The sequence below is a fragment of the Schistocerca cancellata genome, chromosome 3 (genome assembly GCF_023864275.1).
Source record: "Schistocerca cancellata isolate TAMUIC-IGC-003103 chromosome 3, iqSchCanc2.1, whole genome shotgun sequence".
NCBI classification, from domain to species: Eukaryota; Metazoa; Arthropoda; class Insecta; order Orthoptera; family Acrididae; genus Schistocerca; species Schistocerca cancellata.
The window spans coordinates 411,762,298-411,790,016 of record NC_064628.1 but is presented as its reverse complement, the minus strand read 5'-3'; the positions used below and the strand labels follow the sequence as shown (position 1 = coordinate 411,790,016).

General features: G+C 38.7%; 1 protein-coding gene across 2 annotated transcripts in view; it reads right to left on the bottom strand.

The window, feature by feature from the left end:
• The window catches only part of LOC126175160 (clathrin interactor 1), a 201,940-nt gene that overhangs the window by 143,590 nt on the left and 30,631 nt on the right, over positions 1-27,719 (bottom strand). For both annotated transcript variants that reach the window (XM_049921744.1, XM_049921745.1), the window contains exons 4-6: positions 14,455-14,597; positions 12,130-12,257; positions 11,939-12,047 (exon numbers count right to left, since the gene is read on the bottom strand). In XM_049921744.1, the coding sequence (XP_049777701.1) occupies positions 11,939-12,047; positions 12,130-12,257; positions 14,455-14,597 (380 nt within the window). The remainder of the gene's footprint in view (positions 1-11,938; positions 12,048-12,129; positions 12,258-14,454; positions 14,598-27,719) is intronic.

Sequence of the window (27,719 nt, the reverse complement as noted above, 5' to 3'; positions counted from 1 at the left end):
TAACGTCTGATACGGTGCACAGCCTATTGCACAGAGGGTGCGCCATATGCCAGGCAATCTCCAGCACAGCACCACATACTTATGATCTGTCAGCACTGCCATGTGACTTACAAAGCAAACAGTCCAATCTATCTACCAATAGTTCTATGGCTTGGTTCTAAAAGGACCAATGTCAATATTTGTCAAAACTGATTTTATTGGTGTACGCCGTATAGTTTCACGTGCTCTTCACAATGTTAAAACGGCCAACGTCTAAGCCACAAAGGACGAGATATACTGGGGTTTTAAGATGTAAACCCTAAAGTGTTTTATCAAGTTTCCAATCAGCATAAAGGCGCCAATCTTGACACTGGCCCTCCCTCTTATTTTACATTTGTTGTAAGAAGGGCCAGTGTCGACATTGGCCTTTTTTTTGCTGACAGATGGTTTCAACGATGGAAACCGGGCTGTGACTGGACTTAAATCTGGCAGGAAGACACAATAATAAGAGTTGTTCATTTAACAATTCACCTAACCATTCGGCGCATTGTTAGTGAGGAGTCTAGACAGTCTTGGTGGGCACAAACATCATTTTTCTTAGTGGCAATAAGAAAGAGCTTGAGGAACAAACTTCATCTGAAATATCACCGCTAAAGTCATCACTTTGCCTTGACGGTATGTTTACTAAAATGAACTGCTATCAGGAGCATTTATCCCTAATTTTTCCAACACAAGACCATAAACTGACTGGTATCTCTAGTTAATACCAGTCTAAAATATTATCAACCACCTATTAAATTTATTTAATTTTTATTTTCTTTAAGGTCATCCCAGTACCGGTACAAAAGGAAATGCATGTTCATCATTATTGGCAGACATGATTTCAAGTGATTTCAAGTTCTGATGAAGAGGCATTTGAAGATTCTGATGAATATGTTCCAAGTGGTGGCGAAAATTGTGATGAAAGCAATGCTGGAGGGAATATAACTACATGAAAGGCAGTTAAAAGATCTTCAAGGATTGAAGAAACTGGTCTAATTCAACAGCAGCCTGGCTACGAAACAACAAAGTTCAGTGGAAGGGGGAGGAAGAAATGTGATCCGTAGGACTCGTACAGAAAAAGAAAGCAAAACGAAAAATTATGGGAGAAAAATTGGAGGAAAGAACTGAAAATTGCAGGAAAGGAATAGGTGACGTCGAAAGGAAAATTTACACCTGCTACAGTTCTGAAATCATCGTGCAAGTGCAGGAAAACTTGCGGAGGAAAAGTAAATGACGATGAGAGAGAGAAAATGTTCAGAGAATATTACAAATTGTCCCCAGGAGCTCAAAATCAGTTGATAGCTAATCATGTGTCTGAGGAAAAGAAACATGTGGAGCATTTAAGGAACAAACCTGAAGGAATAGCAAGCAGGCAAAAATATTCCAGGAAGTACTTTCTTTACAGTCCTTCCTTGTAGACTAGGATAGAAGAATGTAAGAATATGTCCCTTAGTACATTTTCTTTAATACAAAAGAAAGGAAGAACAATTGTGGAGAAAAGACAGGACTCTGAAGGTGGAGTGTGTTCTGAAGATGGACGTGGTAAACATTCTAATCATCTGAAAGTTCCATTTGACAACATTGATTTAATAAAGGAACACATTAATATGTTTCCTTCCTACGAAAGCCATTATTCTCGATCTCCTTCTAAAACATATTTATCTCCAGACTTGATTATTTCAGCAATGTACCGGCTCTATCAAGAACTTTGCCAAACCAAAGGTATGAAGCCAAGAAGTGAAGTGCGTTATCGAAGAGTTTTCGTGACCTTTTTCGATCTTAGCTTCCACAAACCAAAGACTGACACTTCTGCAAGATGTGACAAATACCCCATGTTACTCAAGAATTGTACTGATGATGCTGAATGTTGTAAGATTGAAGTGGAATGACAGCAACATTTGGATCTAGCCCAGGCTGCTTACGATCAGAAAGACAGTGATAAAAAAGGAAAGCTGAGCAGAATTCCAATGTAGAAACCCTGGCCTTTGATTTGCAGAAATGTATAACCACTCCATTTCTATGCTGTGGTGTGGAATTTTACAAAAGACAACTTTGGACCTTCAACTTGACCATCTATGTAAAGAGACAAAGAATGTTCTCCAATATGTTACATTTGGAATGAAACAGTGGCACGAAGAGGTGGCCAAGAAATTGTTCCTTGTCAATATGATTATTTGATGAAACTGGCCGACGAAATTGTTGAGGTACACCTGTACGGCGATTCGTGTACCATACAAAACAGAAATATTTTTATTGCCATCATATTTCTGAGAGTACTGGAAGAATTCAGTATTCAGGGAAGATGTTTGTAAATCAGCCGGAAGTTTCACTTGGAAGCTGACTCAATTTATGCAGCCATTGAGAAGACAAAGAAAACAATACCTGCTGAAGTAGAACTGCCAAGAGACTGTGCCAAATTAATGCGCATGGTTCCCTGAAAGCGACCCATAACTGTGGTAGAGCAGGAACAGAAGGACTTCTACAACTCTGAAGACTTTATGAGGAGTCATTATCTGCACAAGAAAATTAACACAGAAGGGAATCCTATTGTTTGGAACAAGATAAAATGGATTAAGTATCACTCAGGTATGCCAGGAATTGTCTCCAAAAACACAGTTACTCCTCAGAAGAACCATTCGAGATAACAGATCTGAACAGAAAGAAATCTCGACGCTTGTCTATGCCAAAACTTGCACCTATTTCAGATGCCATTGTATCCATTTCAGAAAAAAAATTGAAGGACTTCAGGGATCTCCTTCCATATATCAATGTAAGCAGTCATTCATTCTACATGCAGTTCATTAATCATCTGAGAGCTAATACACAGTCACATGAAAGAGATAAAGAGATATCTTATGATGTGGAGGATGAGGATGGTGATGATGACGAAAACAAGTGGTTTATTTTTTCTCTCCCCTTTTACAGTATCAACCACAGTGTATGCAAATTATTTGTCTTATATTAAGAAATGGCAATAAACAGTTTCCCCCTGATTACAAGACCAAACAGTGTTTTCATGATTTATGGTGATAAAATGTGATTTTTGGAACATGTAACAGTTGCTATCAGTTATTAAATTCTTGAGGAATGAATAAAGTGATTTAATTAATGAGTACAAGGAAATATTTATCTTAAAATTACCGGTTTCTGGTTATTCAGTGTACCTGACCCTGATGTCCGAAGGGCCAATGTCAAATAATTTAAGAGAGTTCGTGATGTTAAAATGGGCCAATGTCCTCTTAAGTCACTTAATTTTGAAGATGAAAATTCTAGAAATTTATTATTTAAAAATATGCTTTAGTTAAGTTGATTTACTATAATGATAGTCGCAAATAGCCCCAAATATATTGTTAATAGTTGACAGAAAATATTCAGAAGTTTATAACTTAAAACTAAGATTCTTGATGTGATTCTTGAGTTTCTCCCGGCATATTTGATAATCAAAATATCCACGGGTGTGCTGCCGGTCTATAGTGTCCAACGGGCACAATATTTCGGCGATCATACATGTCGCCATCATCAGGTGATATTCTTGACATTAGCCCGTTCAGAACCAAGCCACAGAGTTATGTCCGATGTTGCAGAGGATGTTCATGCAAGGGACTACTACTATCATCTGCCCAACAGTTTGCAAACGAACATTCTTCTGCTAACCACAGATCTAAGTGGCCTCATCACAATGTTTGGCCAGTTCCAGCTGCAGTTATCAATAAGCCACCAACAGTTATCAACAAGTATCGTCACACTGCAGCAGTCATCACCAAGTGTCACAGCGTTTATCATTGAGCATGAACTAACATATTGTCAGTGATGGCATTGCACACTGAACTACTATTCAATAGTCAGTCATTATTCACAGTGTTCAGAGCTTTTACTTCAGAGCCACACCGTCTCATCAAAGTGGAGTTGAGTATTTGTAATGTACATTCTTTTAATAGATGACTTAATTGTTTATCATTGTGTTGCCTACATTATTTGTGTTTTAGTCAACTTTGCCCTGTGATCAAACAGTTGCATAGTGCAAGCGTGCCACCGCCACCTAGTGGTGTGAAATGCCTCGACATTCGTAAGTTGGAGCAAATGCCCAGGATAAAAGACTGGGCAAATGCCCAAAATTTATAAATGTCTGAGCATTTATGCATTTTAAAGATTAACTGATAACTGGAACTTATAAACAATACCCAACTTGAAAAGCATCAGCAATGTACGAGAAGACAGATTGCTCATTATCATAAAGACACGCCTAGTTGCACACAGGCACAATTATAAGACACTCACTTATAGCTTTCAGCCATAGCCTTCATAAGCCTGTGGCCAAAAGCTATATGTGGTTGTCTTAATTGTGCCTGTCTGCAACTTGGCGTGTCTTCTTTATAGTAATTAGTAATCAGTCTTTTCCTACATTATTGATATTCCTACCTGGAGTTTCCATTGTTCAAGTTTAAAAGTAACTTTTTAAGTAAGTATGGTTTATATTAAGCAGCTAGCTTGTAGGCAGCATTTTTACTTATACTATACTACTGCAAAAAATTAAAAAAATGTTCTCAATCATTTCCTTAATCTTCATAAGTTGAAGGAAGAGCAGGAAGTTCCAATTCTGCCTCAGATTATCCTGATCTGATTCCTCACTGACTACTAGGTTCCTTTCCATTTTTGTCTTTGCTTGGACTGTTCAGTATGGGCTTTTCCTTGGGATCAATGGGCTTATGTTGTGTTCCAGCTCTATTCATCAACTTCCAGCCATAGGAGAGAGAGGGCAGTTTTACAGCTCTCTTTAATGCGAGTTTGTTCATTTTTCTTTTTCTTAAATGTAAATCCATCCAAAAGTGCTGAAGGAACCCACTGCAGCAGCAGCTGTAATTGGTGAGCCCACAATTTTTACAGCAACTTCTGCCTATTCACCAGTTCCTCTTAAACTTTGACACCACAATAAAGGATTAGTATGATTATTTTAATCTTCCCGGTGGTGAGGATTCACTTCTCCTCAAACAAACTCTGGAACAAATTCCTTTTTTGTTTCTACAATTAGCCAAGTTCCCTCTAACCTGAATAACACATAGTCCAGTGTTCTTTGCTGTGCCACAAGGTTGATAGCACCGAGCATCTTGATAGGCCTCAGGTTACTACATAGTAATGCTCGATCAAGAAGATAAGCATCAAGGTGACACTGATTCTTTGTTATTAAATCCTTTTTGTGTTAGTCTTATTTTATCTTGATAGCAGTGCAGCCATACAAAAGTAGATAGAGAAAGGAGCAGAACAGAAAATTATAGTCTGTCTCAAATGTCACTACATCTGACAATAAAGCTTTTTTGTTTTCTCACTGGAAACAGTTTAAGAATAAATTTATCATCAAGAAACACAAGCAATCTGTTTAAAACATTCAATAATAATTTTGTTATTAATAATCATTCTTCACTAATATTCAGAGGTTTGACATGGATTATAAAGTGTGTTACATTACAAAGCAATGATTTAAGGAATTTTTTTTTTTTTTTTTTTTTTTTTTTTTACTGACTTATCACTTGTCGCTATGCAGCTATTCAACGTGTGTCACAGGAATAGGGGGGGGGGGGGGGGGGGCAGCGTATGTGTGCACGACAGAGCAGTAAAGAGTAGAAGTAGTAACATTATAAATGATAAGTAACTGTGAGCAACACATTCCTGGGCAAATGACAATTTATGAATGTCCTGCCCACCAGGCATCTACCCGGACCACATCACTAATGCCACCTTAACTGCTTTCTGTGGTAGGGGGTATCTTTACATTTGGCAGAAATTGGTTAGGCTTTTACAAACATGCCTAAATGACATGAAAGCTAAGGCTAATGGCAAAGTTTCCAAGTAGAAACAGGATTAAGACAGACAGACAAATTATCACCTGGCCTTTTCAGTCTGGCACTCTAAAAGGTAATGCGAAATTTCACAAAGAACTCTCAGGGTGATCATATTGAAAATGACAATATTACCTGAGTTCTATGCAAATGACTATTCCTGTACAGCGCACGCACGCACACGCACACACACACACACACACACACACACGCACACACACACACACACACACACACACACACACACACACACGCGCGCGCGCGCACGCACGCGCACGCACGCGCACGCGCACGCACGCGCACGCACGCGCACGCACACACACGCACGCACGCACACGCACGCACACGCACGCACACAGATGAAGTGAAAAGTATTCAGAACACGGAATTAATGGCATTGAGGTACAGGCTACAAATTAGTAGTGAAACGGTCAAGTACGTGAGTACAGGAAGAAAGCGCAATAATGCACAAGATCGACAGTGAACTGCACCAGGTAGAAGTATGTGAAAGAGTTCAAATATCTTGGATCAATTTTTACTGAAGTAACATCTACTAAAGCAGAGATAACAGCAAGACTCTTACTCCCTACATCCTGTATTAAAATCTAGAAGCTTATCTCAATAACGAAATAATTAATAATAATGCCAGTGATACTATATGACTCTTCAGACCTTAACTGACTGCTTATACGTTAGAGAAAGCTCTTTGGGAAAATAGATAGTTACTATAAACAGCGCACTCATTTTCAGAGTCCTATATTTTCCAAAATATTACACGTACAAATTCAACTGTGGAAAAAAAAAAAATTGCAGGTCAATAAAATTGAAGGTCTGCATAAGCAAAGAACATTGAATAATGCAGCAAACTGTGACCATTTTGTGATGGCAGTTACATTTCAAACTGTACAGTCTGCAGCTCATGCAATAATTAAAACTGGAAGATAATGACCAGTACCTTCAATTTTGCATCACAATGAAGGAAGCACTTTAGCAAGAACATTTTGCCTCCAACCTGATATTCAGCAACTAAGCACCCTTCTATTTGAAACTTGCTGGCAGGTTAAAACTGTGTGCCTGACAGATTCACGAACTCATGACCTTTGCCTTACACAGTCAAGTGCTCGACTGACTGAGCTACTCGAGCAAGACCCATCCTCACAGCTTTACTTCCACCAGTACCTCATCTCCTATCTTCCAAACTTTTTTAAAGTTCTCCCGAGGAACTTCCAGGTCTAGGACTCCTGGAGGATAGTTTACTGCAGAGACATGACTTTGTCATAGCCTGGGGAATGTCTCCAGAATGCTTGCATAGCACAGAGCACTTGCCTGTAAAGGGCAAAGGCCACAAGTTCAAGTTTCGGTCCAAAACACAGTTTCAATCTGCCAGGAAGTTTCCTATCAGTGCATACCCCACTGCAAAGTGAAAATTCATTCTGGAAACCTTCCCCAGTGTGTAGCTAAGTCATGCAAGTTTTGCAGGAGAATTTCCCTGAAGTCTGGAAAGTAGGAGATGAGGTACTGGCAGAAGTAAAGCTCTGAGGGTGGGTCATCAGTCATCTTGGGTAGCTCAGTTGGCAGAACACAAGCCAGAGAAAGACAAAAGCCCCTAGTTCGAGTCTCAGTCTGGCACACTTTTCATCTGCCAAGAAGTTTCATACCACCACACAGTGCACTACAGAATGAAAATTCATTCTGGAAGCTTCCATTTACCTGGAACGGTTATTCCCATAATGTCATGGTGTGGGGCATTGAAAGTCTTCATGAAGTTATGGCACATGAACAAGATTTGCTGAAGGTTAATATTTTCAGTGTCACAGACAAAGCCGTATGGGGCATTTTTCTACAGTGAGAAGACTGTGATGGGTACCTCTTCCCTTGATATTTTTTTCCCTAACTGAGTGCTCAATTTGAGGATTTCACCTTACAACAAGATAGAGCACTGATTTTCACCTTCCACATCACTGGACTGGGTGTAGATGGTGAAGAAGATGTGGCTTTGTTCCCTTGGCCACCAAAGATCACCTGACCAAACACTTCGCGACTTTTTGCTTTAGAGGCACTCTTAGGATTGTGTTTATGAACCACCAGTGCGAAGAACATCGGAATAGGTCATGGAACACATCAATCACTGACAGAATGTTGACACACAAGGTATGGAACAAACTTTAATACTGTTTAGACGCATTTCGTGTGACCAGAAGGGCACACTTAGAACATCTGTAAAGTGCAAAATGCAAATCTGGTGAGTTTACAGTTGTATTCATTCATCAGTCATATTTGTAAATGTAATACTTCAGAAAATACAGAGTTTTGAAAACAAATCAATCATTTATAGTAGCTCTGTATATGGACCAATCTTGGGTCCAACTACAGGATCCAACAAGTAAAGGAGAAAGCACAACAACACAGAACTAGAAGAGTTATACAAGGAGCCTAATATGATTGGCGTGACAAAAGGCAAAATACTTCAATGGGCTGGAAGTTAGTGAGAATGGAAGAAAGCTGGCTCAAAATTGCAATGGATAGGATTCCATCAGGCAGCAGGAGGGTGACTTTATTAAGACAAGCTAGTGTGGTGAGCTGAAGAGAGATGGCAGATGACAGAAGCAGACGGAGAGCCATAACTATGGCATCATATCCTCCGAGCCTGATCCTGTAAAGTTCATTCAAATGTATAATTCAATTTGTATACTTGTAAATCTACATCCCAATTGGATAACTGTTCCAGGAGGCAGGAGGTGGTGGTGGTGGTGAAGCATGAGAGGATTGTGTAAAATCCAAAGACTCTTCAATCTGTACACTATAGTTACCCACCACTGTTTTTCTGTCACACATTAGTGGCGCTCTATCTTCTTATACAAATTAAAATAACTAATGCAATCACAATGGAGAATGAAAAACCATTCAACAGATGAGCAAATAATTATATGCAAGGCTGGCAACCATGGAGTGCAAAATGTGCTGTGTACTTAATGGAAAAAGATGACAAGTAACTTTTGCCTACTTACTCAGCCTATGTATGCATGTTTGACCTTCAACGAACCATACACCCAAATAGAGAAACATTGCCACTGCAAAGCCACCTCCACCACATATATTTTAGCACCTCTCCTCCCCTTCTCATAAACAGAGGTTCATATGTATTTGAAGAAGGGATCAGTAATGTGTATAAGTAAGTATCACAAGAAAAACACTGAAATGTATTTTGTCCCCTGAGGAAAAAAAAGAAAAGAAAAAAGGGGGGAGGGGGGGGGGGCACCAAAAGAAAGGCGAAAGGCAAGTAAATAAAGCACGAGACCTGAAATTTAATAACAAAATCTTTCAGTTAGGGTGAAGTGGGGTAAGTGTAACCACGTTTTGGCATAGTTCAACTTTGACACCAAATTGCCAACTTGTTATTGAAGATATGATTTTGAAATTTCTCATGCTTAAAGTTTGACTTATTGACTTTTAAACAATCTACATTTTGTTTTTTGAAAAAAGAAATTATATGGTCAATTAATTGTTTTAAAAATTTTGTGTTGTGAGGTTACACTTGCCCCATGGTTCGGGGCAAGTGTAACCCCGCATTGTTGTACCCATACAGAGCATTGTAAAAGAGACTTGGGGTAAGTGACCTGATTACACAATTTTTACTGAATTTGAGGATTTTTAAATTATTAAAATATCTTAAATTTTACTCAAGATATGAACTTTTTTGCAAACGCCTCTTTGTATATTATGGTTATAATAGAAGGAAACATTCCACGAAGGAAAAATATATCTAAAAACAAAGATGATGTGACTTACCAAATGAAAGTGCTGGTAGGTCGACAGACACACAAACGAACACAAATATACACACAAAATTCAAGCTTTCGCAACAAACTGTTGCCTCATCAGGAAAGAGGGAAGGAGAGGGAAAGACGAAAGGATGTGGGTTTTAAGGGAGAGGGTAAGGAGTCATTCCAGTCCCGGGAGCGGAAAGACTTACCTTAGGGGGAAAAAAGGACGGGTACACACTCGCACACACACACATATCCATCCACACATATACAGACACAAGCAGACCTGTGTGTCTGTCGACCTGCCAGCACTTTCATTTGGTAAGTCACATCATCTTTGTTTTTAGATATATCTTTGTATATTATGAAATACACAGATAATGTTAGCTAAACTAAAAAATAAGTGTTAGCCTAAATCATAAAACACTGAAACAGAATGCTTCATAGATGATTTATTTCACTTTATAAGTTCACTTTCTATTATTTTTCATGGTAATTGAACTAAAGCTGTTGGCAATTTGCGTTTAACACTAAACTGCCCTAATTCAACTTCTTATATTCACACTTAGGCCCTAACTATTACTTAGTCACTGAATGTTGTATGAATCAAAGGTAACACCAAATGTCAGGTCTCTCCTGGGACTCAAAGTAGGCTCAGGCAGCACTGAAATGACATCAGAGGATGGAACTTCCATCTCATCTCTTCTATCAGGCCAGTAGAATGTGGTGCCATGCTTTGTCTTATTTTTGCACCTGAGGAAAATCACTTCTGGATCTCCTAAATCACTAATTTTGGTAACTTGGCCAATAAAATGAACTTTCTTACATTTTGTTGCAAAAGCTACCAGAGCCAATAAAATGAACTTTCTTACATTTTGTTGCAAAAGCTACCAGAACATAGTTTACAACTGTAATTTTATCTTTGGCTTCAGAAAAGTTTGCCTCTTTTTCTTCTTCACAGTTTATCATTTCTTTCCTGAGATTGTCCAGTGTTGTTATGGTCCCATTTTCTTCATCACTACTTATTAAAGATAGGCCTCCTTCAGTTTCACTTTCTTCACTTGTTGATTCAACTTCCAGTCTTTTTTTCTTGTTAACCATATGAGCAGTGGAGGATTTTTTTCCACAACAATCCGAGATGCCATTTCGAATAAAGTAACAGCACTTTGTTTGGAAGATTTACTTTTCATTACCAAGCCCTTTTTTATGTCGATAATGATTTTTCGTTTTGCTTTCTCCTTATTATTCTTGTTTTCTTTAAAATCTTTTTCTTTATAGATGGCATCTTGAAAAGTGATAACTTCAGCTCCTGGTGCAATCCTTTTCTTCTTTGTTTTACCAGTGGGACTACACTGTCGGACTGTGTCATATTTTATAAAAGGAAACGTGGTTTAAAAATATAGTAGACTTAAATAAAAAATAAAATATGTCTCACACAAACTCAGTAGGCCTACAAATCCAGCACATCACGTATTCTGGTATCCATATGTACAGGAAGGCCAGTTTAGTTGATCTAGTGTGATAGTAAAAACAAGGTTACAGCTTAAATAAATAAATCTGAACCGTTAAGTTTGTTTGGGGCAAGTGTAAACCCCCCCCCCCCCCTCCCCCCTGGTTACACTTGCCCCAGCCTGTTGGTTACACTTGCCCCACATGGGAAAAAGTTGGGGTACGTGTAACCATGCCCGGCATATCAAGAGCTTTATCAGTAGAGTAAAATGAATCTCATATTTGAAATTGTGATGCAAAAGTTAGTTTGTAACCAAAAAATTGTGCAGTTATCTTTAAAACTGCAAAAATGACAGACCACCAAATTCTGAGCATGTCACTCACTTGCAGAGTGAAAATGTAGACGTCAATTCAAGTCCAAAAATTAATTACCAATTTATGTAAGATTTGACAACTTATGGTGAAATATAACAAAGAAAGGAGTAAATTAATATGTGTGATAGGTCAGAGGTAAAAATACGGCTTCTTTAAGGCACCATAAGCCGTGGTTACACTAACCCCATGGTTACACTTACCCCACAAAAATGAATGTATAGAGCCAACCACATTTTAAATTATAGGTTGTTTGGTGGAACGGGGATGTGTAATGTATCCTTATTTAGCACTGATTTTGGATTATGGCAGTTCTTGTAATGCGTATGCTTCTACAGGTAAAAAGCATTAACAACCAGCAAATCACTGGAACCATCAGGAATCCAAACAAACACAGTGAAGTAACTAATCAGACAATTAACCAGTGAGCCACAGAACACTATTTTACTCCTACAAGATAATAGTAATGTCCCACAATCAGCGTGTACAATTCCATACCTGTTATTAGAGTCTTCAAAGCTCCGGTGTCGTGACCTTGCATTTCCACCTGAATCCCAGTCAAGGTCTTCTTTTTTCCATCGAGGTGTATCGTCCCAGCCACTACTTCCTAAGTAGCAAAATTACAAATCACGAACAACCTTTAATTCATGTAAAAACATTTACATTCACGTCAGTTTCAACATACTTACCAAACCTCATGCCCATGGCATCACTTGACATGCCCACATATTTATCTTTATTTTTCTTGGCTTTTTTCCTCTCTTCACGCAGTTTGTCGTCATCCTGAATAAAGTCTATTAACTCACGAACTTTATGCCTATAAATCGCAAAAAAAAGTAGAGTTAGTGATTTATTGTCAGATCCAAGAAATACTTACAAAAAAAGACACACAGTAATTCTGGTTGCTTGCAAATTAACCATAAACAGCTTCTTCAGCCTACATCATCATGATCCAGACCTAATTTGTGCCCCCACAAAACATTTCAAACAATAGTATTTTTTTAAATAAAGTTACTTAGGTACATGTTCTATAAATCATTTGAACTATTCTTTTATCACAATGATATCAGTTTACAGATATACATTGTTAGTGTTAACATTAATGAAGACTTAGTCCTACTCATGCCACTACACTTAAAACTTTTTTTTTTACAGTTTACCAATTCCTTAAAAAGAAATTCATCAATGGAATAGGAGTTGCACAAGAGAAATGTTTTATGTTACATTTAAAACTTGCTTTGCTACCTGTTAATACATTTTATGGTGTTTGGCAAATGGTCGAAATTTTTTGTTGCTACGCACAGAACTCCCTCCTGTAACACTAAAAGCTTTATTATATGTAAAAAAAAAAAAAAGTCATGCTTTCCTCCAGTGTTGTAGGTATGGATATCACCGTTGTTCTCAAATTATGATGAATTCCTTACAACAAATTTCATTAGCGAATATTGTGATGGTGCGAAGTCCATGACGACAACCGGTGAATACCACATATTATTCTTACTACTTGCTTTTGCGCAAATAATTTCATTCTGAATGATGAGCTAACCCAAAAAACTACTGAACTATTATTCCATTCATGGAAACTAACTACACTGACAATGTAATGCTGTGGATTTATGGAGGTCACGGAAGAAATTTAGGTGCACTGTGTGACTTAACTGCAAATGACCCACTGCTACTTACTATTATTTTCCTTTGAAGAGAAGATTGTAACAGATTACTCAATCTTATAAGGACGACCATGTAATTACATGAAAAAGTTCCATCTCTGGTTTTGGAAGCCTACATTAATGGACGAGAGCAGCGGGCTAACTAGGTGCCCCTTTAATAGTGCAGTCCAATAACATCTTATGACAGAGCAGCTCAGTCAAAATCACGAAGATCTCTGTGCAGGTGCAAGGCTCTACTGGAGAATATTTGTAATAATGAGGGGATCAACTATTTTATTGTTTAGTTCTACCATCAGTCCACTAAGTTCTGAATCCTGTCATAACACATTCTATATTTCTAACATGTTCATTAGTAATCTGGATGAACTAATACCATAAGACAGTCTATATTTCTAACATTTTCACTAGCAACCTGCATAACCTAAATGGTAATTCAGAAGAACTAGCTTTGGAACAACATTCACAATGGGATACTATTACAACTAAACATGTTCCACAATGAGGGATGCACAAGAATGAAAATATTACCCTTCATAAAAAGAGCAATAGTTTCTGTAAACCTTAGTGCAACATAAGGAAATGTAGAGCTAGAAGGATTTTGTAACAACTTATTCACTCACAACCTGCAACATATTAGTGAAAAAAATAAATCTAGCAACACATCTCTGATTGGATTTTTGAGTGATTTGGGGGAAATAGGTAAATGAAGTAATTCATTAGAGGTGATCAGTGACCTTCATGCAATGACCCTGCTTTTCCAACTATCAGGGATTGTCTTCATAATGAGTAAATCAACATCATTGATTTCATTAAGGACCTCAAACTCTACACATGATTTGCAAATGAAAATGCTGTTACTAGTTCTCTTATTGTCCAACATACAATACCATCTTGCACTGCTCACATTGACATAACAGTAGTTCCCTGACACCCCTCCCCCCTCCCTCTCTCTTTCCCATCAGTTCCTTGTGGTCCGTCACAAATCCTCTTGTGCCAAACTCTTTATTTCATGGCACTTGTAACCTGTGTACTACATTATTCATGAGCAGTATTCCAAACTCTGTCTTACCCTACAGCTTTTACCTTCTACAGCTCCTTCTAGTACCATGGAAGTTATTTTCTAATGTTTTAATACGACTTTCTTCTTTTCTGGCTTTCCCATAATCCATATGGGGCGAACAACAGCTCACCTACATATCTTCTTCTTACAAAACTTCAGTACTTTTAAATGAAACTTAAACAATTTTCATGCCATCTTTCACTTTATTTTATTCTTAAGAACTGGGACTGATCTCAATTGTACCACTAGTACTCACTGCGTGAAATATGAATGATTAAACTTACCGAACGTTAATTCCTTGATCCTTCCCATACTCATCTACGTAGGTGTAGTTCTCCAAGCTTCGCAGATCGTAAATGTGTTCCCGTGCAGAAGTAACCACCCGTTCTGACCCATTACGAACCAAGTAGTTTAATAGGAGGAGTGACTGCAGAAAACATAATGCTTGTAAGTACAAGGATGATGAGTAACAGCTGCAGTAAATTACGAACTATTTTCAAAGTAGTTATGGTGTAAACATGAAAACTTTCACTGCTTATGGCACTATCACTATGTGTAATTAGACAAAATGCAGATACAAAAAGCTTTAATATTCTTGGATGAAAACAATATGTATTCCACACATACAGAGGTTCATGCAAACATGATTTGATATGACCATACTTACTACAGCATGCAGTAGTACCCTGAAAAATCAAGCAAAAAATCATCCTAGCAGTAGTTACTGACATGTGACATATTTCAGATTTTTTCCACTACTTTTCTTTTCAGACTGAAGTAAACCAAACTCACTCCATTCAACTCCTCCCCCCCCCCCTCCCCCCCAGTCCGTGGACTGGTAGCTTCATCTCTCCATCCTAGTCTACGCTGTGCAAGAGTCTTCATTTCTGCACCTCTACTGCAAAGGACAGCCATTTGAACTTGCTTCGTGTAAACAAGTGGCAGCCCCTCTACAATCTTTAATTCTCACACTGCTTGGTAATGACCATACTGATGACTCCTTTCTTTTGGTCAAATTGTGCCCGTTTTCCTCCCAGTTTGATTTAGTAACTATTTATCAGTTATATGATCTGTCCATCGTATCTTCAGTATTCTTCCATTGCATCACATTTCAAATGCTATCCTCTCCTTATCTGAACTGTTTACCATTGATGTTTCACTTCTGTAAAAGGCTGCATTACAGAAAAATACCCTCAGAAAAGGCTTCCTAACATTTCAGTTTGTATGTAAAATTAAAAAGTATCACTTTTCAGAAATCCATTTCTTGCTATTGCCAGTCTGCATTTTAAATCCTCTATACTTCAGCCATTGCCACTTATTTTGGCACCCAAATTGCAAAACTCAACTACTTTCAGTGTCCTAATCTAATTTCCTCATCACCACTCAATTTAATTCAACCACCTTTGGTTTACTTATGTTCATGTTTCTCTTATAAGCTTTTTCAAGACCCCATCTATTCCAGGAAACTGTTCTTTCAAGTGCTTTGCTGCCTCTGAAAGAATTTCAATGTCATTAGCAAACCTCATAGTTTTTTATTTCTCCTCTCTGAACTTTGATTCCTTCTCGAGATTCTTCTTTGGTTTCCTTTACTGCTTGCTAAATGTACCGACTGAATAACATTGAGGATAGGCTACACCCTGTCTCAATCCCTTATCAACCATTGGTTCTCTTTAAGACCCTTAGCTTCTTTCGGCTGTTTGGTTTCTGCACAAGTTGCAGACAGCCTTTTGCTCCCTGTATTCTACTTACATCTACACCTACACTCTACAAACCACTGAGAAGTGCTTGGCAGAGGCCACATCTAATTGTACCAGTTATTAGGGTTTCTTTCTGTTCCATTCTCATGTGGAGTGTGGAAACTATGATTGACTGAATGCCTCTGTGCATGCTGTAATTATTCTAATCTTATCCTCACGATCTCTGTGTGAGCAATACATAGGAGGTAGTAGTAGATTCCTAGAGTCATCATTTAAAGCCAGTTATTGAAACTTCGTTAATAGACTTTCTCGGGATAGCTTATGTCTGTCTTCAAGAGTCTGCCAGTAATAGAACTGATCACATGAGTCTACCATCTGTTTTACCCATGACTGAGCCTATGTGATCACTCCATTTCTTATCCCTACAAAGTGTTACAACCACGTATTTGTATGGGTCGACCTATTCCAACAGTGACTCACCGCTATTATAGTCTTAGGATACTGTGTTTTTTAATTTTGTGAAGAGTACACAATTTTACATTTTTGAACATTTAAAGCAAGTTGCCAATCTTTGTACCACTTTGGAATCTTATCAAGATCTGACTGAATATTTATGCAGCTTCTTACACATGGTACTTCATTATAGACAACTGTATCATCTGCTAAAAGCAGTATTTTACTATTAATATTGTCTTCAAGATAATTAATATACAACATGGACAGCACACGTCCCAATGTACTTTGCTGGGGCACACCCACAGTTACTTCTACATCTGACAGTAACTCTCCAGCCAAGATGACGTGCTGCATCCTCCCTACCAAAAAGTCCTCATTTCACTTGATACACCATTTGCTCATATTTTTGGTAACATTCACAGATGTGGTACAGATGTGGTACTGAATCAAATGCTTTTCAGAAATCAAGAAATACTGCATCTACCTGCCTGCCTTGATCTGAAGCTTCGAGTATGTTGTGTAAGAAAAGTGTGAATTGGGTTCACATGATCCATGTTTTCAGAATCCATCTAGTTAGCATGGAGGAGGTCATTCTGTTTGAGATAACTCACTATTTTTGAGCTCAGAACATGTTTTAAGGTTCTACAACAAACTGATGTCAAGGATATTGGATCGTGTTTTGCGGATTCCTGCTAGTTTCAGAATTTCAAAGACCACATTTCAGTCAACACTGTCAAAAGCTTTCAGTAAGTCTACAAATGCTATAAACATATGTTTGCCTTTCCTTAACCTACCTTCTAAGGTCAGTATTGCCTGTGTTCCATCATTTCTCCAGAAGCCTTACAATTTCTCCAAACTTGGGTTTTACTAGTTTTTCCCTTCTTATGTAAATAACAGGTTTCAGTTTTTTCCAGTCACGACTTAATGAAATTACATTCACACTGGCAGCATCTGTCATATTTGGAATTGGAATTATTGTGTTATTCTTGAAGTCTGAGGTTACTTTGCCTGTCTCATGTCTTGCACAGCAGGTGGAATAGTTTTGTCATGGCTTGCTTCCCAAGAATCTCATTAATTCTTAGGGAATGTCTACTACTCCAATGGCTTTGTTTCTACTCTCTTTCTTCTCCTTTTTATAATATTGACCGAATAAGGTCACTGGACTCACGTCTGAGAGGACGCCAGCTGAAATCCTTATCCAACCATCCAGTTTTAAGTTTTCTGTGATTTCAGTAAGTCACTGATCGCAAATATTGGGAGAGTTCCCTCGAAAGAGTGTGGTCAATTTTCCCCGCCATCCTTCCTTCCGCCTAGCTTGTGCTCCATTTATTATGACCTCGTTGTCAACGGGATGTTAAACACTACTCTTCATTCCTTTCTATAATATTGTCTTCAACTCTATTTCTTTGTGTAGTCCTTCAATATATTCCTTCCACCTTTCAGCATTTCCATCCTTGATTAATATTGGCTTCCCATCTGAGCTCTTGATACTCATACAGGCGCTTCTCTTTTCTCTGAAGGACTATTTGATTTTTTCACAGGTGGCACTATCTTTCTCATAATCATGCATGCTTCTACAGTTTTGTGTCCCTCCTGTAGTCATTTTTTCTTTGTCATTTTTCACTTAGTCCATCTTCATTCTTAGAACCTGCATTCACTTTTGCCTGTTTCATTTGCTGTATTTTTATGTTTTCTCCATTTTAAAACAAATTCTGCATCTCATGTTGTCCAAGGATTTATATTGGGTCTTGTCTTTTTGTTTCTTTGCTGCCTTCACTGTTTTCGTCTCTAAAAGATACCCATTTGCCTGCTATTGCAAGCCTTTCCCCTGTTTGTCATTCACAGTCTAATGCTCACTTTGAAATTTCCCATAACCTCTACTTCTATCAACTATCTACATTGTTAATATTTGTCCTGAAATTGTTCATTTTTAGTCTACATTTTATTTTTAGCAAATGAAAACAAAGTCACTTGGAAGTAAGATCAAACTATAGCTTGATAGGTGTTCAAAGCAATAGTTCAATGCAGTGTATCATTGGTTTTGCAGATAATTCTGCATGTCACCTGACAGTTGTATCTCAAAAGGTGTCATAGAAGCAAACAAACTTTCAGCACAACAGCAATAATTACTTAATCAAAGAAGTGAATTATCTCTTGCTGAAAATGCCCAAATTATGCTTTTTTCACAAAGCATTACTTTTGGGTAAGGAGGGTTGTTCTACAAAAATTCTTTTGTAATCCTTTTGGACCAAAGAATCATTCTTTGAAAAAGGGCTTATCAGTCATTACTTTGGAAACAGCTGACCACTTGAGAGCTATGACAAAGAGCAATGTTAAACATTACCAGAAAATGTGTCCAAAACAATTTACAGTAAAAAAATCTAACAACAGAAGTCCGATTCATCACAGTCAGAAGATGATGTACAAAGAGTAGACCAATCTGAATCACTCAACACAAGCCTAACTACTCTGAAGTTTCGATGGGTGTCAATGATGGATGCCAGAGGTTATACAGAAAGAAATATAATTGAAACTAAAGAAGCAATTCCTCATAACATTCTGCTGCCGGGAGCTTTGAACCAAATGATTTTAAAGCACCTAGCACAAGTAAGGCATGTCCTGGATGCTTAGATCATAAGCTGCTGATTTAAGAGCTGAAAGAACTGAAAATTGTCAAAAGAGTCAACAAAAAACTGCAGCTTGACATTATCATCTCAGAGTTGGCCTATGAAAGAAACAACAGGAGCTGGGTGCCTCAGAAAGAATGGTAAAAAGTTGTCAGATGACATACAGAACTATCTTCAAAACCAGTACTCCTCGTGTTACCTTGAAAGTCCATCAAGCAACAATTTGGTCTTATAGAAACTTTACATTTTTTCATCTGTTAAACGTAAAAATGCTGGATATTCACCTGAAAAGAATTGTATGTCCGTAACTTGTGAAAGGTGTTGACATGTATTCCAAAAAATAGCTATAATCAACTGTTAATGAACAGATAAATATATATATTTTAGGAGGACAAGGACAACTGGCACAGATTTAACAGATTTTAAAGTCTACACATTCTTCAGTCATAAGAGCAGTCAAATCATGTCTTTGAACTTCTTTATCATCTTTGAACTACACTGTCTCAAAAATTAAACTTTTCCTGGTCAAATAAAATGAGCCCTTTTCAATGGTGCAAAGGAAAATTAAATCTGAGGTGACCCTTCTCAGATGTAGCCTTTCTAAAAAAAAAAAAAAAAGATTATGCTCTGAATTGACTTTAATCTTGGATAACTCATTGATTATATGAGTACTCGAGATGCCACTTGCACAACCTTACGACATGATGGTTGGTTGCAAACAAGAAAAAGAAAATCAGCATTAGAAAGACATACTATCATGAGACACACACAGCCAAAACACTATCCATGTTTGTCAGTACAAAATGTATGCACTACTTTGAGAGCAAATTGTGATTAACATGCTGTACACTGATCACTTGTTCAGCAAATAAGCCATTGTACCTGGAATGTAGAGTAGAATCTCTATGTTTCATCATGGCAGCCACTCTTATCATGAGCAACAGTAAAGCAAAGTTGGTGACTTATTCATAAATGTCGCAATTTCGAAAACTGTCCCTTTAGAAATGCTTGACTACTACTTACCAAGCTGTAATTTGCTATGGGTTCATGTAAGATATACATAAATGCCCCATAAAAATTTCAAAAGAATTGAATCAGGTTGAGTGGGGAACTTTAGGCCACTTGACATGAAGTGAGCCATCTCCAAGAAATTGCAATGCCTTAATTATAAAAAATTAATTTTGTGTCTTTCATTTCTATTATATCATTAAGTAATCTATAGTACTTTGTCCGAAAGGATATCAGTTAACAACATAACCTTCAATCTAAGTGTGAAAGTACCTGTGTGATAAACATTATTATATATTGTTTTGAAACTTCTGAATCAATAACATGGAAAGTCTTTTGCTTTGTTCTGTTGTTGAAAAATGGATGTCGTACCTGCAATTAATTTTGTGATTTACTGATGACTTTTGATTAATATAATAAAGGTTTTACTTTAATTTGCCTATGAAACTCCCAAATTGTGAAGTTTTTGATGATGTTAACAGCAATTTAATTATAGCAGCAAAAGAAAATGCACAGTACTGGCATGGCTATCCTGTTGCATGAACAAAGGTTCCTTTTAAGGCTTCATTTACAACTCAATACTAAATTGCTGCTTTATGACAGACGCAAAGCTGCTACAGTCTGTGACAGCATTGATGGCCTATGAGCCAAGGATGCACAGTAGACAGCTGTGCAGCTAGCCAATCAGCACTCAGTTGGTTCCCGCATCCTGTAATGTGTGAACTTCAGTAATATTTGAGCATTCTATGGTGTTTTACACACTCGAAACTATGACTTATTTGTGTTATATTCTGTGTGTTCTGTGAGTTTTCTTACAAAGGCTGAAATGCCTCGAAAGCACCAATTGTTTCTATTTGTAAAGTGTACTCACTCTTCAAATGTGAGGCAGATTTGGGTAAGCCGGTCTGTGAGGTTTCCAAGGTGCAGGAACGTAATGTAGTGGTCTGTAGCAACACTGGTGTAAGAACTGTCTGAAATGTTGTGCAAGAAGCTAAGTTGCCTCGACAGGAAACTGGAAACGTAGAATTTCAGTCTCCAGAGGAGAAACTCGGCATGCCAAAGTGGGTAGCAGGAACTGACAACTTCAATCAAGATACCCTGTGTTGGAAAGTTTTCAAATTTTATTATGAAACAAGTGAGTTCTGCACAGCAGCAAAACTGCTCATTGTTATGTGAACTTTAATTCCTACTCCATATTTTTCTTTTCCTTTACTGCTTGTTCAGTGTAAATATTGAACAACACTGAGGAAAGGCTACAAGCCTGCCTCACTCCCTTTTCAACAACTGCCTCCCTTTCATGCTGTCGACTCATAACTGCCGTCTAGTTTCTCTACAAGTTGTAAATAGCCTTATGCTCCCTGAATGTTACCCATGCAACCTTCAGAATTTCAAAGAGAGTATTACATTCAACACTGTCAAAAACTTTCCCCAAGTCTACAAATGATGTAAATGTAGGTTGGCCTTTTCTTAACATATCTTCTAAGATAAGTTGTAGGGTCAGTATTGCCTCACTTGTTCCTACATTTCTACAGAAATGTAAACTGATCTTCCCAGAGGTCAGCTTCTACCTGTTTTTCCAGTCTTCTATACAGAATCTGTGTTAGTATTTTGTAGTCACTACTTATAAAACTGATAGTTCAGTAATTTTCACACCTGTCAGCAACCGATTTCTTTGGAATTGGAATTAGTACATTCTTCTTGCATTCTAAGGGTTGTTTGCTTGTCTCTGACATCTTACACACTAGATGGAAGAGTTTTCTCATGGCTGGCTTTCACAAGGCTATCAGTAGTTCTGATGGAATACCGTCTACCCCTCCAGGACACGGTTTTGACACAGATCTTTCAGAGCTTTGCCAAATTTTTCTGCAGTATCGTATCTACCATTTCATCTTCCTCTACATCCACTTCCCTTTCTATAACATTGCTTTCAAGTTCATCTCCCTAGTATAGAACCTCTATATACTCCTTCCATCTTTTAGCTTTCCCTTCTTTGCTGAGAACTGGTTTACCATCTGTGCTCTTGACATTCATACAGCTGCTTCTCCTTTCCCCAAAGGCCTCTGACTTTCCTGCAGGCGGAATCAGTTTTTGCCCTGGTGAAATACGTTCCTAAATGCTGACATCTGTCCTCTAGTCATTACCACTTAACAGTTCTGCACTTCCCGTAAGTCTCGTCTTTGTTAAACATTTGTATTCCCTTCAGCATGCTTTATTTGCTGCATTTTAAAACTTCCTACTTTCATCAATTAAATTCAATATCTTTAAAAAGAAAGATGATGAGACTTACCAAACAAAAGCGCTGGCAGGTCGATAGACACACAAACAAACACAAACATACACACAAAATCTAGCTTTCGCAACCAACGGTTGCCTCGTCAGGAAAGAGGGAAGGAGAAGGAAAGACAGAAGGATATGGGTTTTAAGGGAGAGGGTAAGGAGTCATTCCAATCCCGGGAGCGGAAAGACTTACCTTAGGGGGGAAAAAGGACAGGTATACACTCGCACACACACACATATCCATCCACACATACAAGACACAAGCAGACATTTGTAAAGGCAAAGCACTTGAGTTATCCAAGAATTTCCACTACCTATTTGAGCCTCTGCTCCCTTCACTATTTCATCTCTTAAAGCTACTGCATTCCTTTCCCCTGTTCTTGTAAACTGTTGCCTAATGCTCCCTCTGAAACTCTCAACATCTGGTTCTTTCAACTTATCCAGTTCCCATCTCCTTAATTTCCTACCTTTTTCCAATTTCTTCAGGTTTAATATTCAGTTCGTAACCAATAAATTGTGGTCAGAGTCGACAACTGCCCCTGGAGATGTCTTACAATTTAAAATCTGGTTCCTAAACCTCTGTCTGACCATTGTATAGACAATCTGAAACCTTTTGGTGTCTCCATATGTATTCCAGGTATACAACCTTCTTTCATGATTCTCAAACCAAGCATTAACAAAGATTAACTTATGCTCTGTACAAATTTCTATCAGGCGGCTTCCCCTTTCGCTCCTTTCCCCCACTTCATATTCACCTACAATCTTTTGTTCTCTTGCTTTTCCTGCTTTCAAACTCCAGTCCCCAACTACAAAGAAATTTTAACCTTATTTAACTATTCAAGTAATTTCTTTTTTCTCATCATTCATTTCCTCATTCTCTTCATCATCTGCAGAGCTAGCTGACATGTAAACTTGTACTACTGTGGTGGGTGCAGGCTTCATGTCTATATTAGCAACAATAATGCATTCACTACACTGTACATAGTAGCTTACCTGCACTGCTATTTCCTTATCCATTACTAAATGCACTCCTGCCTTACCCCTATCTGATCTTGTATTTATAACCCTGTACTCACCTGACCAGAAGTGGTGTTCCTCCTGCCACCAAACTTCACCAATTCCCCTATCCATTTCCCTTTTTTAAATTTTTTAACCTACCTGCCTGATTAAGGGATCTAATATTCCACACTCTGAACTACAGAATGCCTTTCTTATTTCTCCTGATGATGACATCCTCCCGAGTACTCCCAGCCCGGAGATCCAAATGGGGGGCAATTGTACCTTCAGAATATTTTACCCAAAAGGACATCATCATCTTACAGTAGAGCTGCATGTTTTCAGGAAAAAGTACGGCTGTAGTTTCCCATTCTTTCACCCGCTTGCAGTACCAGCACAGAAAGATGGTTTTGGTTGATGTTACAAGGCCAGATCAGTCAATTAACCATCATCCTGGTTGTTTCCCCTGCAACTACTAAAACGGCTGTTGCCCCTCTTCGGGAAGCACACATTTGTCTGACCTCTTAACAGATAGCCCTTCTGAATATTACTAATAATAGCCAGCTACACTACGATGTAAATTGTTTATATTTTACATCATTCATGATCAGCCCATTTCAGCATATTGCCACTGTCAGGCGTTCTGTAAATACATAATTAAATGATGGTATTAATATAAAGGTCTTTTAACTATGATCTGAAAAGCTATAATACATCATTAGGTGTTTTACCTTGCATGTAACAATGTTGCTGTCATGTCCTGTCTTTAGAAGAATTATTACTCTCTCCTAGGTGTAAACTGGAGATGTACCCTATGTGACGAAAAGTATCTGGACACTCCCAAAAACATACGTTTTGCATATTAGGTGCATTGGGCTGCCACCTACTGCCGCGTACTCCATATCAGTGACCTCAGTAGTCATTAGACATTGTGAGATAGCAGAATGGGACGTGCCGCAGAACTCACGGACTTTGAACAGGGTCAGGTGATAGGGTGTCACTTGTATCATACGTATGTATGCTGGATTTCCACACTCCTAAACATCCCTAGGTCTACTGTTTCCAATGTGATAGTGAAGTGGAAATGTGAAGGGACACGTATAGCATGAAAGCGTACAGGCCGACCTCGTCTGTTGACTGACAGAAACTGCCAACAGATGAAGAGGGTCATAATATGTAATAGGCAGACATTTATCTAGACCATCACACAGGAATTCCAAACTGCATCACAATCCACTGCAAGTACTACGTCAGTTAGGCGAAATGTGAGAAAACTTGGCTTTCATGGTCAAGCGGCTGCTCAAAAACATTGTGTGGAGTGATGAATCACGGTATATAATGTGGCGATCTGACAGCAAGGTGTGGGTATGGCAAATGCCCGGTGAACGTCATCTGCCAGTGTGTGTAGTGCCAACAGCTAAATTCGGAGGCAGTGGTGTTATGGTGTGGTCTTGTTTTTCATGGAGGGGACTTGCACCACTTCTTGTTTTGCATGGCACCGTCACAGCACAGGCCTACAGTGATGTTTTAAGCACCTTCTTGCTTCCCACTGCTAAAGAGCAATTCGGGGATGGCAATTGCATCTTTCAACACTATCGAGCACCTATTCATAATGCACGGCCTGTGGCGGAGTGGTTACATGACAATAACATCCCTGTAATGTACTGGCTTGCACAGAGTCCTGACCTGAATCCTATAGAACACCTTTGGGGTGTTCTAAAATGCCAACTCTGCGGCAGGCCTCACTGAACCACATTGATACCCCTCCCTAGTGCAGCATTCTGAAGAATGAGCTGCCATTCTCCAAGAAACCTTCCAACACCTGATTGAACATAAGCCTGTGAGAGAGGAAACTGTCATCAAGACTAAGGTTGGGCCAACACTATATTGAATTCCAGCATTACCGATGGAGTGTGCCACGAACTTTTAAGTCATTTTCAGCAAGGTGTCCAGATACTTTTGATCACATAGTGTAGGTGCATCCAAGGCCAATTTCATTTTTCACATTTTGATGATTTTTACTTAGTTTCCATGTATGCTACTTTTCTGACAGATTGGAAGGCTGTGGATCAGCGATATTATATGTTTACATAGTTAGCATTATAAATAAGTAAATATTCGGTAACTCTGCAGGTAGCTGTATGCACACATCTATTTCCACAAAGATGTTAATTTCTGTGTAATAAGGAGGATTTCCAGTGCTTTGTTTACAGGTTTTACGTTGTGTTTTTCTGTTTGTAAATGTTGAAAAAATATGGATGGGTTGTTTTCACTTTTCATTCCGGCCTACGTCAACATCAAGATTTCAGTAGAACCAATATTGGTACCTCACATCAGACAATATGGAGCAAAATTATGGATCTAACAAGAAATTAACTGTAATCTATCTTACAAGGAACACATGAAACAAGACACGTATGTGGCTCACCAAAAATTAAGTAACAATATTACTCCATCAGTTTTCAGCACCATGTCACATTTCATAAATATCTGCACCCAGGTCAGATAACCACCAGCACCCAGATCAGATCTACACACAAAAGTGAAATCAAATGCCTCTTGGAAAAACAATACCCCACTGCCAAAACTAACAACATAATTTCACCTTTCAATTTTCATAGAAAAACCATCCACATGACTGAAATTACTTTCAATTATCACGAAGAAAAATTACTGGATAAAGAATTACAACATACTATCTAACCTAGATTCCACAATACTGTACAAGAACAACTAGTAGTATCTGCAAAAATATCATTAGACTTAGCAAACTTACCCATAAAACAGTAGAATGAAATTACAATCAAAATCGCATATGCAACAGAAGGAGCACTCAAAATCAATAAAAGCTCTAATGGCTATTCAGATAACAAAGCACTATGCGAAATTTATGAACCCCAGAACACCAAAGCTCCGTGGACACCCGAAGACACAAACAATTCATAACTATATGATCTGTAGAAGAAAATGTTAACAGTTCCCCATACTACATAAGCAAGAAATTAAACAACCCCCTTACACGTACAACAAAGAATGTACAGTAAGGAATCCTAGAACATTAACTAAAAAATCAAAGACTTACAAATACCCCCAAATGCAAAATTTGTACCTTTCGACATTACTAACATATACACGAACATTCCAATGGTTGATTAGTTGGATTAAAAGAGGGGGGAAGCGACCAAACTATGAGGTCATCAGTCCCATTTTCTGAATAAAACAATGCCCCAAGTGTGAGAATAAAACAAACGAGACTGGCAACACAAAACAAAATGAAAGGAAAAAACACAAGAACGATGAAGGGCAATGAACGTGTAAATGGACAAAAGGGGGACACGAAAACCATAGAAACGCAAGAAACAAAGCAGATGACCATGGCTGGCTGACCATGAGAATAAAAGGGATAAGCCAGCCACCCGGCAACACATTAAAACCTCCACCCTAAAAGCACAAGGGTGGGGGACACAGAGAGACAAAGGACATGCGCTAAAACTTAGCTCAAATGATAAAACCCACCCTCATTAACAAAATGTAAAACTAAATCAGCCAATGAGGCGTTGCCAGATAAAATTAGTGGCAATGAGTCTGGTAACCTAAGAATCCGTCGCTGGGTAGTCGAAGTGGGACGGTGCACCAGAAGATGGACCGCTGTCAACCGGCCGCCTCACCAACACTGAGGCGGGTCTCCACGGTGCAGGAGGTAACCGTGGGTCGTCCAAGTGTGGCCAATGCAAAGCTGGCAGAGGACAAATGGTTCCCTGTGAGAGGCCCGCATGGAAGACTTCCACATGTTCTTAGTCTCCTTAATGACACGCAGTTTGTTGTGCATACTGTTATGCCATTCCATCTCCCAAAGCCGAAAAACCCCGCGGCGTAAGTCAGAACACAGGTCAGGTTCAGAGCTGCCCATCTTCTGAAGCAGTTTCCGCATAGTCTGTTTGGCCAGCCAGTCGGCAAGTTCGTTGCCTGGGATTTCGACGTGACCTGAGGTCCAGACAAATACCACTGAACGACTGGACCGTTCAAGGGCACAGATGGACTCGTGCATGTCACTACCAAAGGATGGCGAGGGTAGCTTGTAGGCTGCTCACAGAGTCAGTACACAGGAGAAACAACTCAGCGGATGTGCTCATGAGCTCGAAATATGGACACCAGCTCTGCAGTGAAAACACTGCAGCCATATGGCAAGGAGTGCTGTTCTATATGTCCTCCATGAACATAGGCAAAGCCAATGTGACCATCGACATCGAGCTACCAGTGTAAACCACTTCATGGTCCCAGTACATGTCAAGAATCTAGAGGAAGTTACAACGGAGAGTAGCAGAGTTAATTGAGTCCTTAGGGCCATGTGAAAGGTCCAGGCGAAGCCGCGACCTAGGTGTACACCATGGAGATGTACGTGAATAGTAAAGGGAAGGACTCCAGTTCAGACAGAAGGGATCACACGCAAACACGAAGCATTAACCCTGAACTTGGCCGCCGATGCGG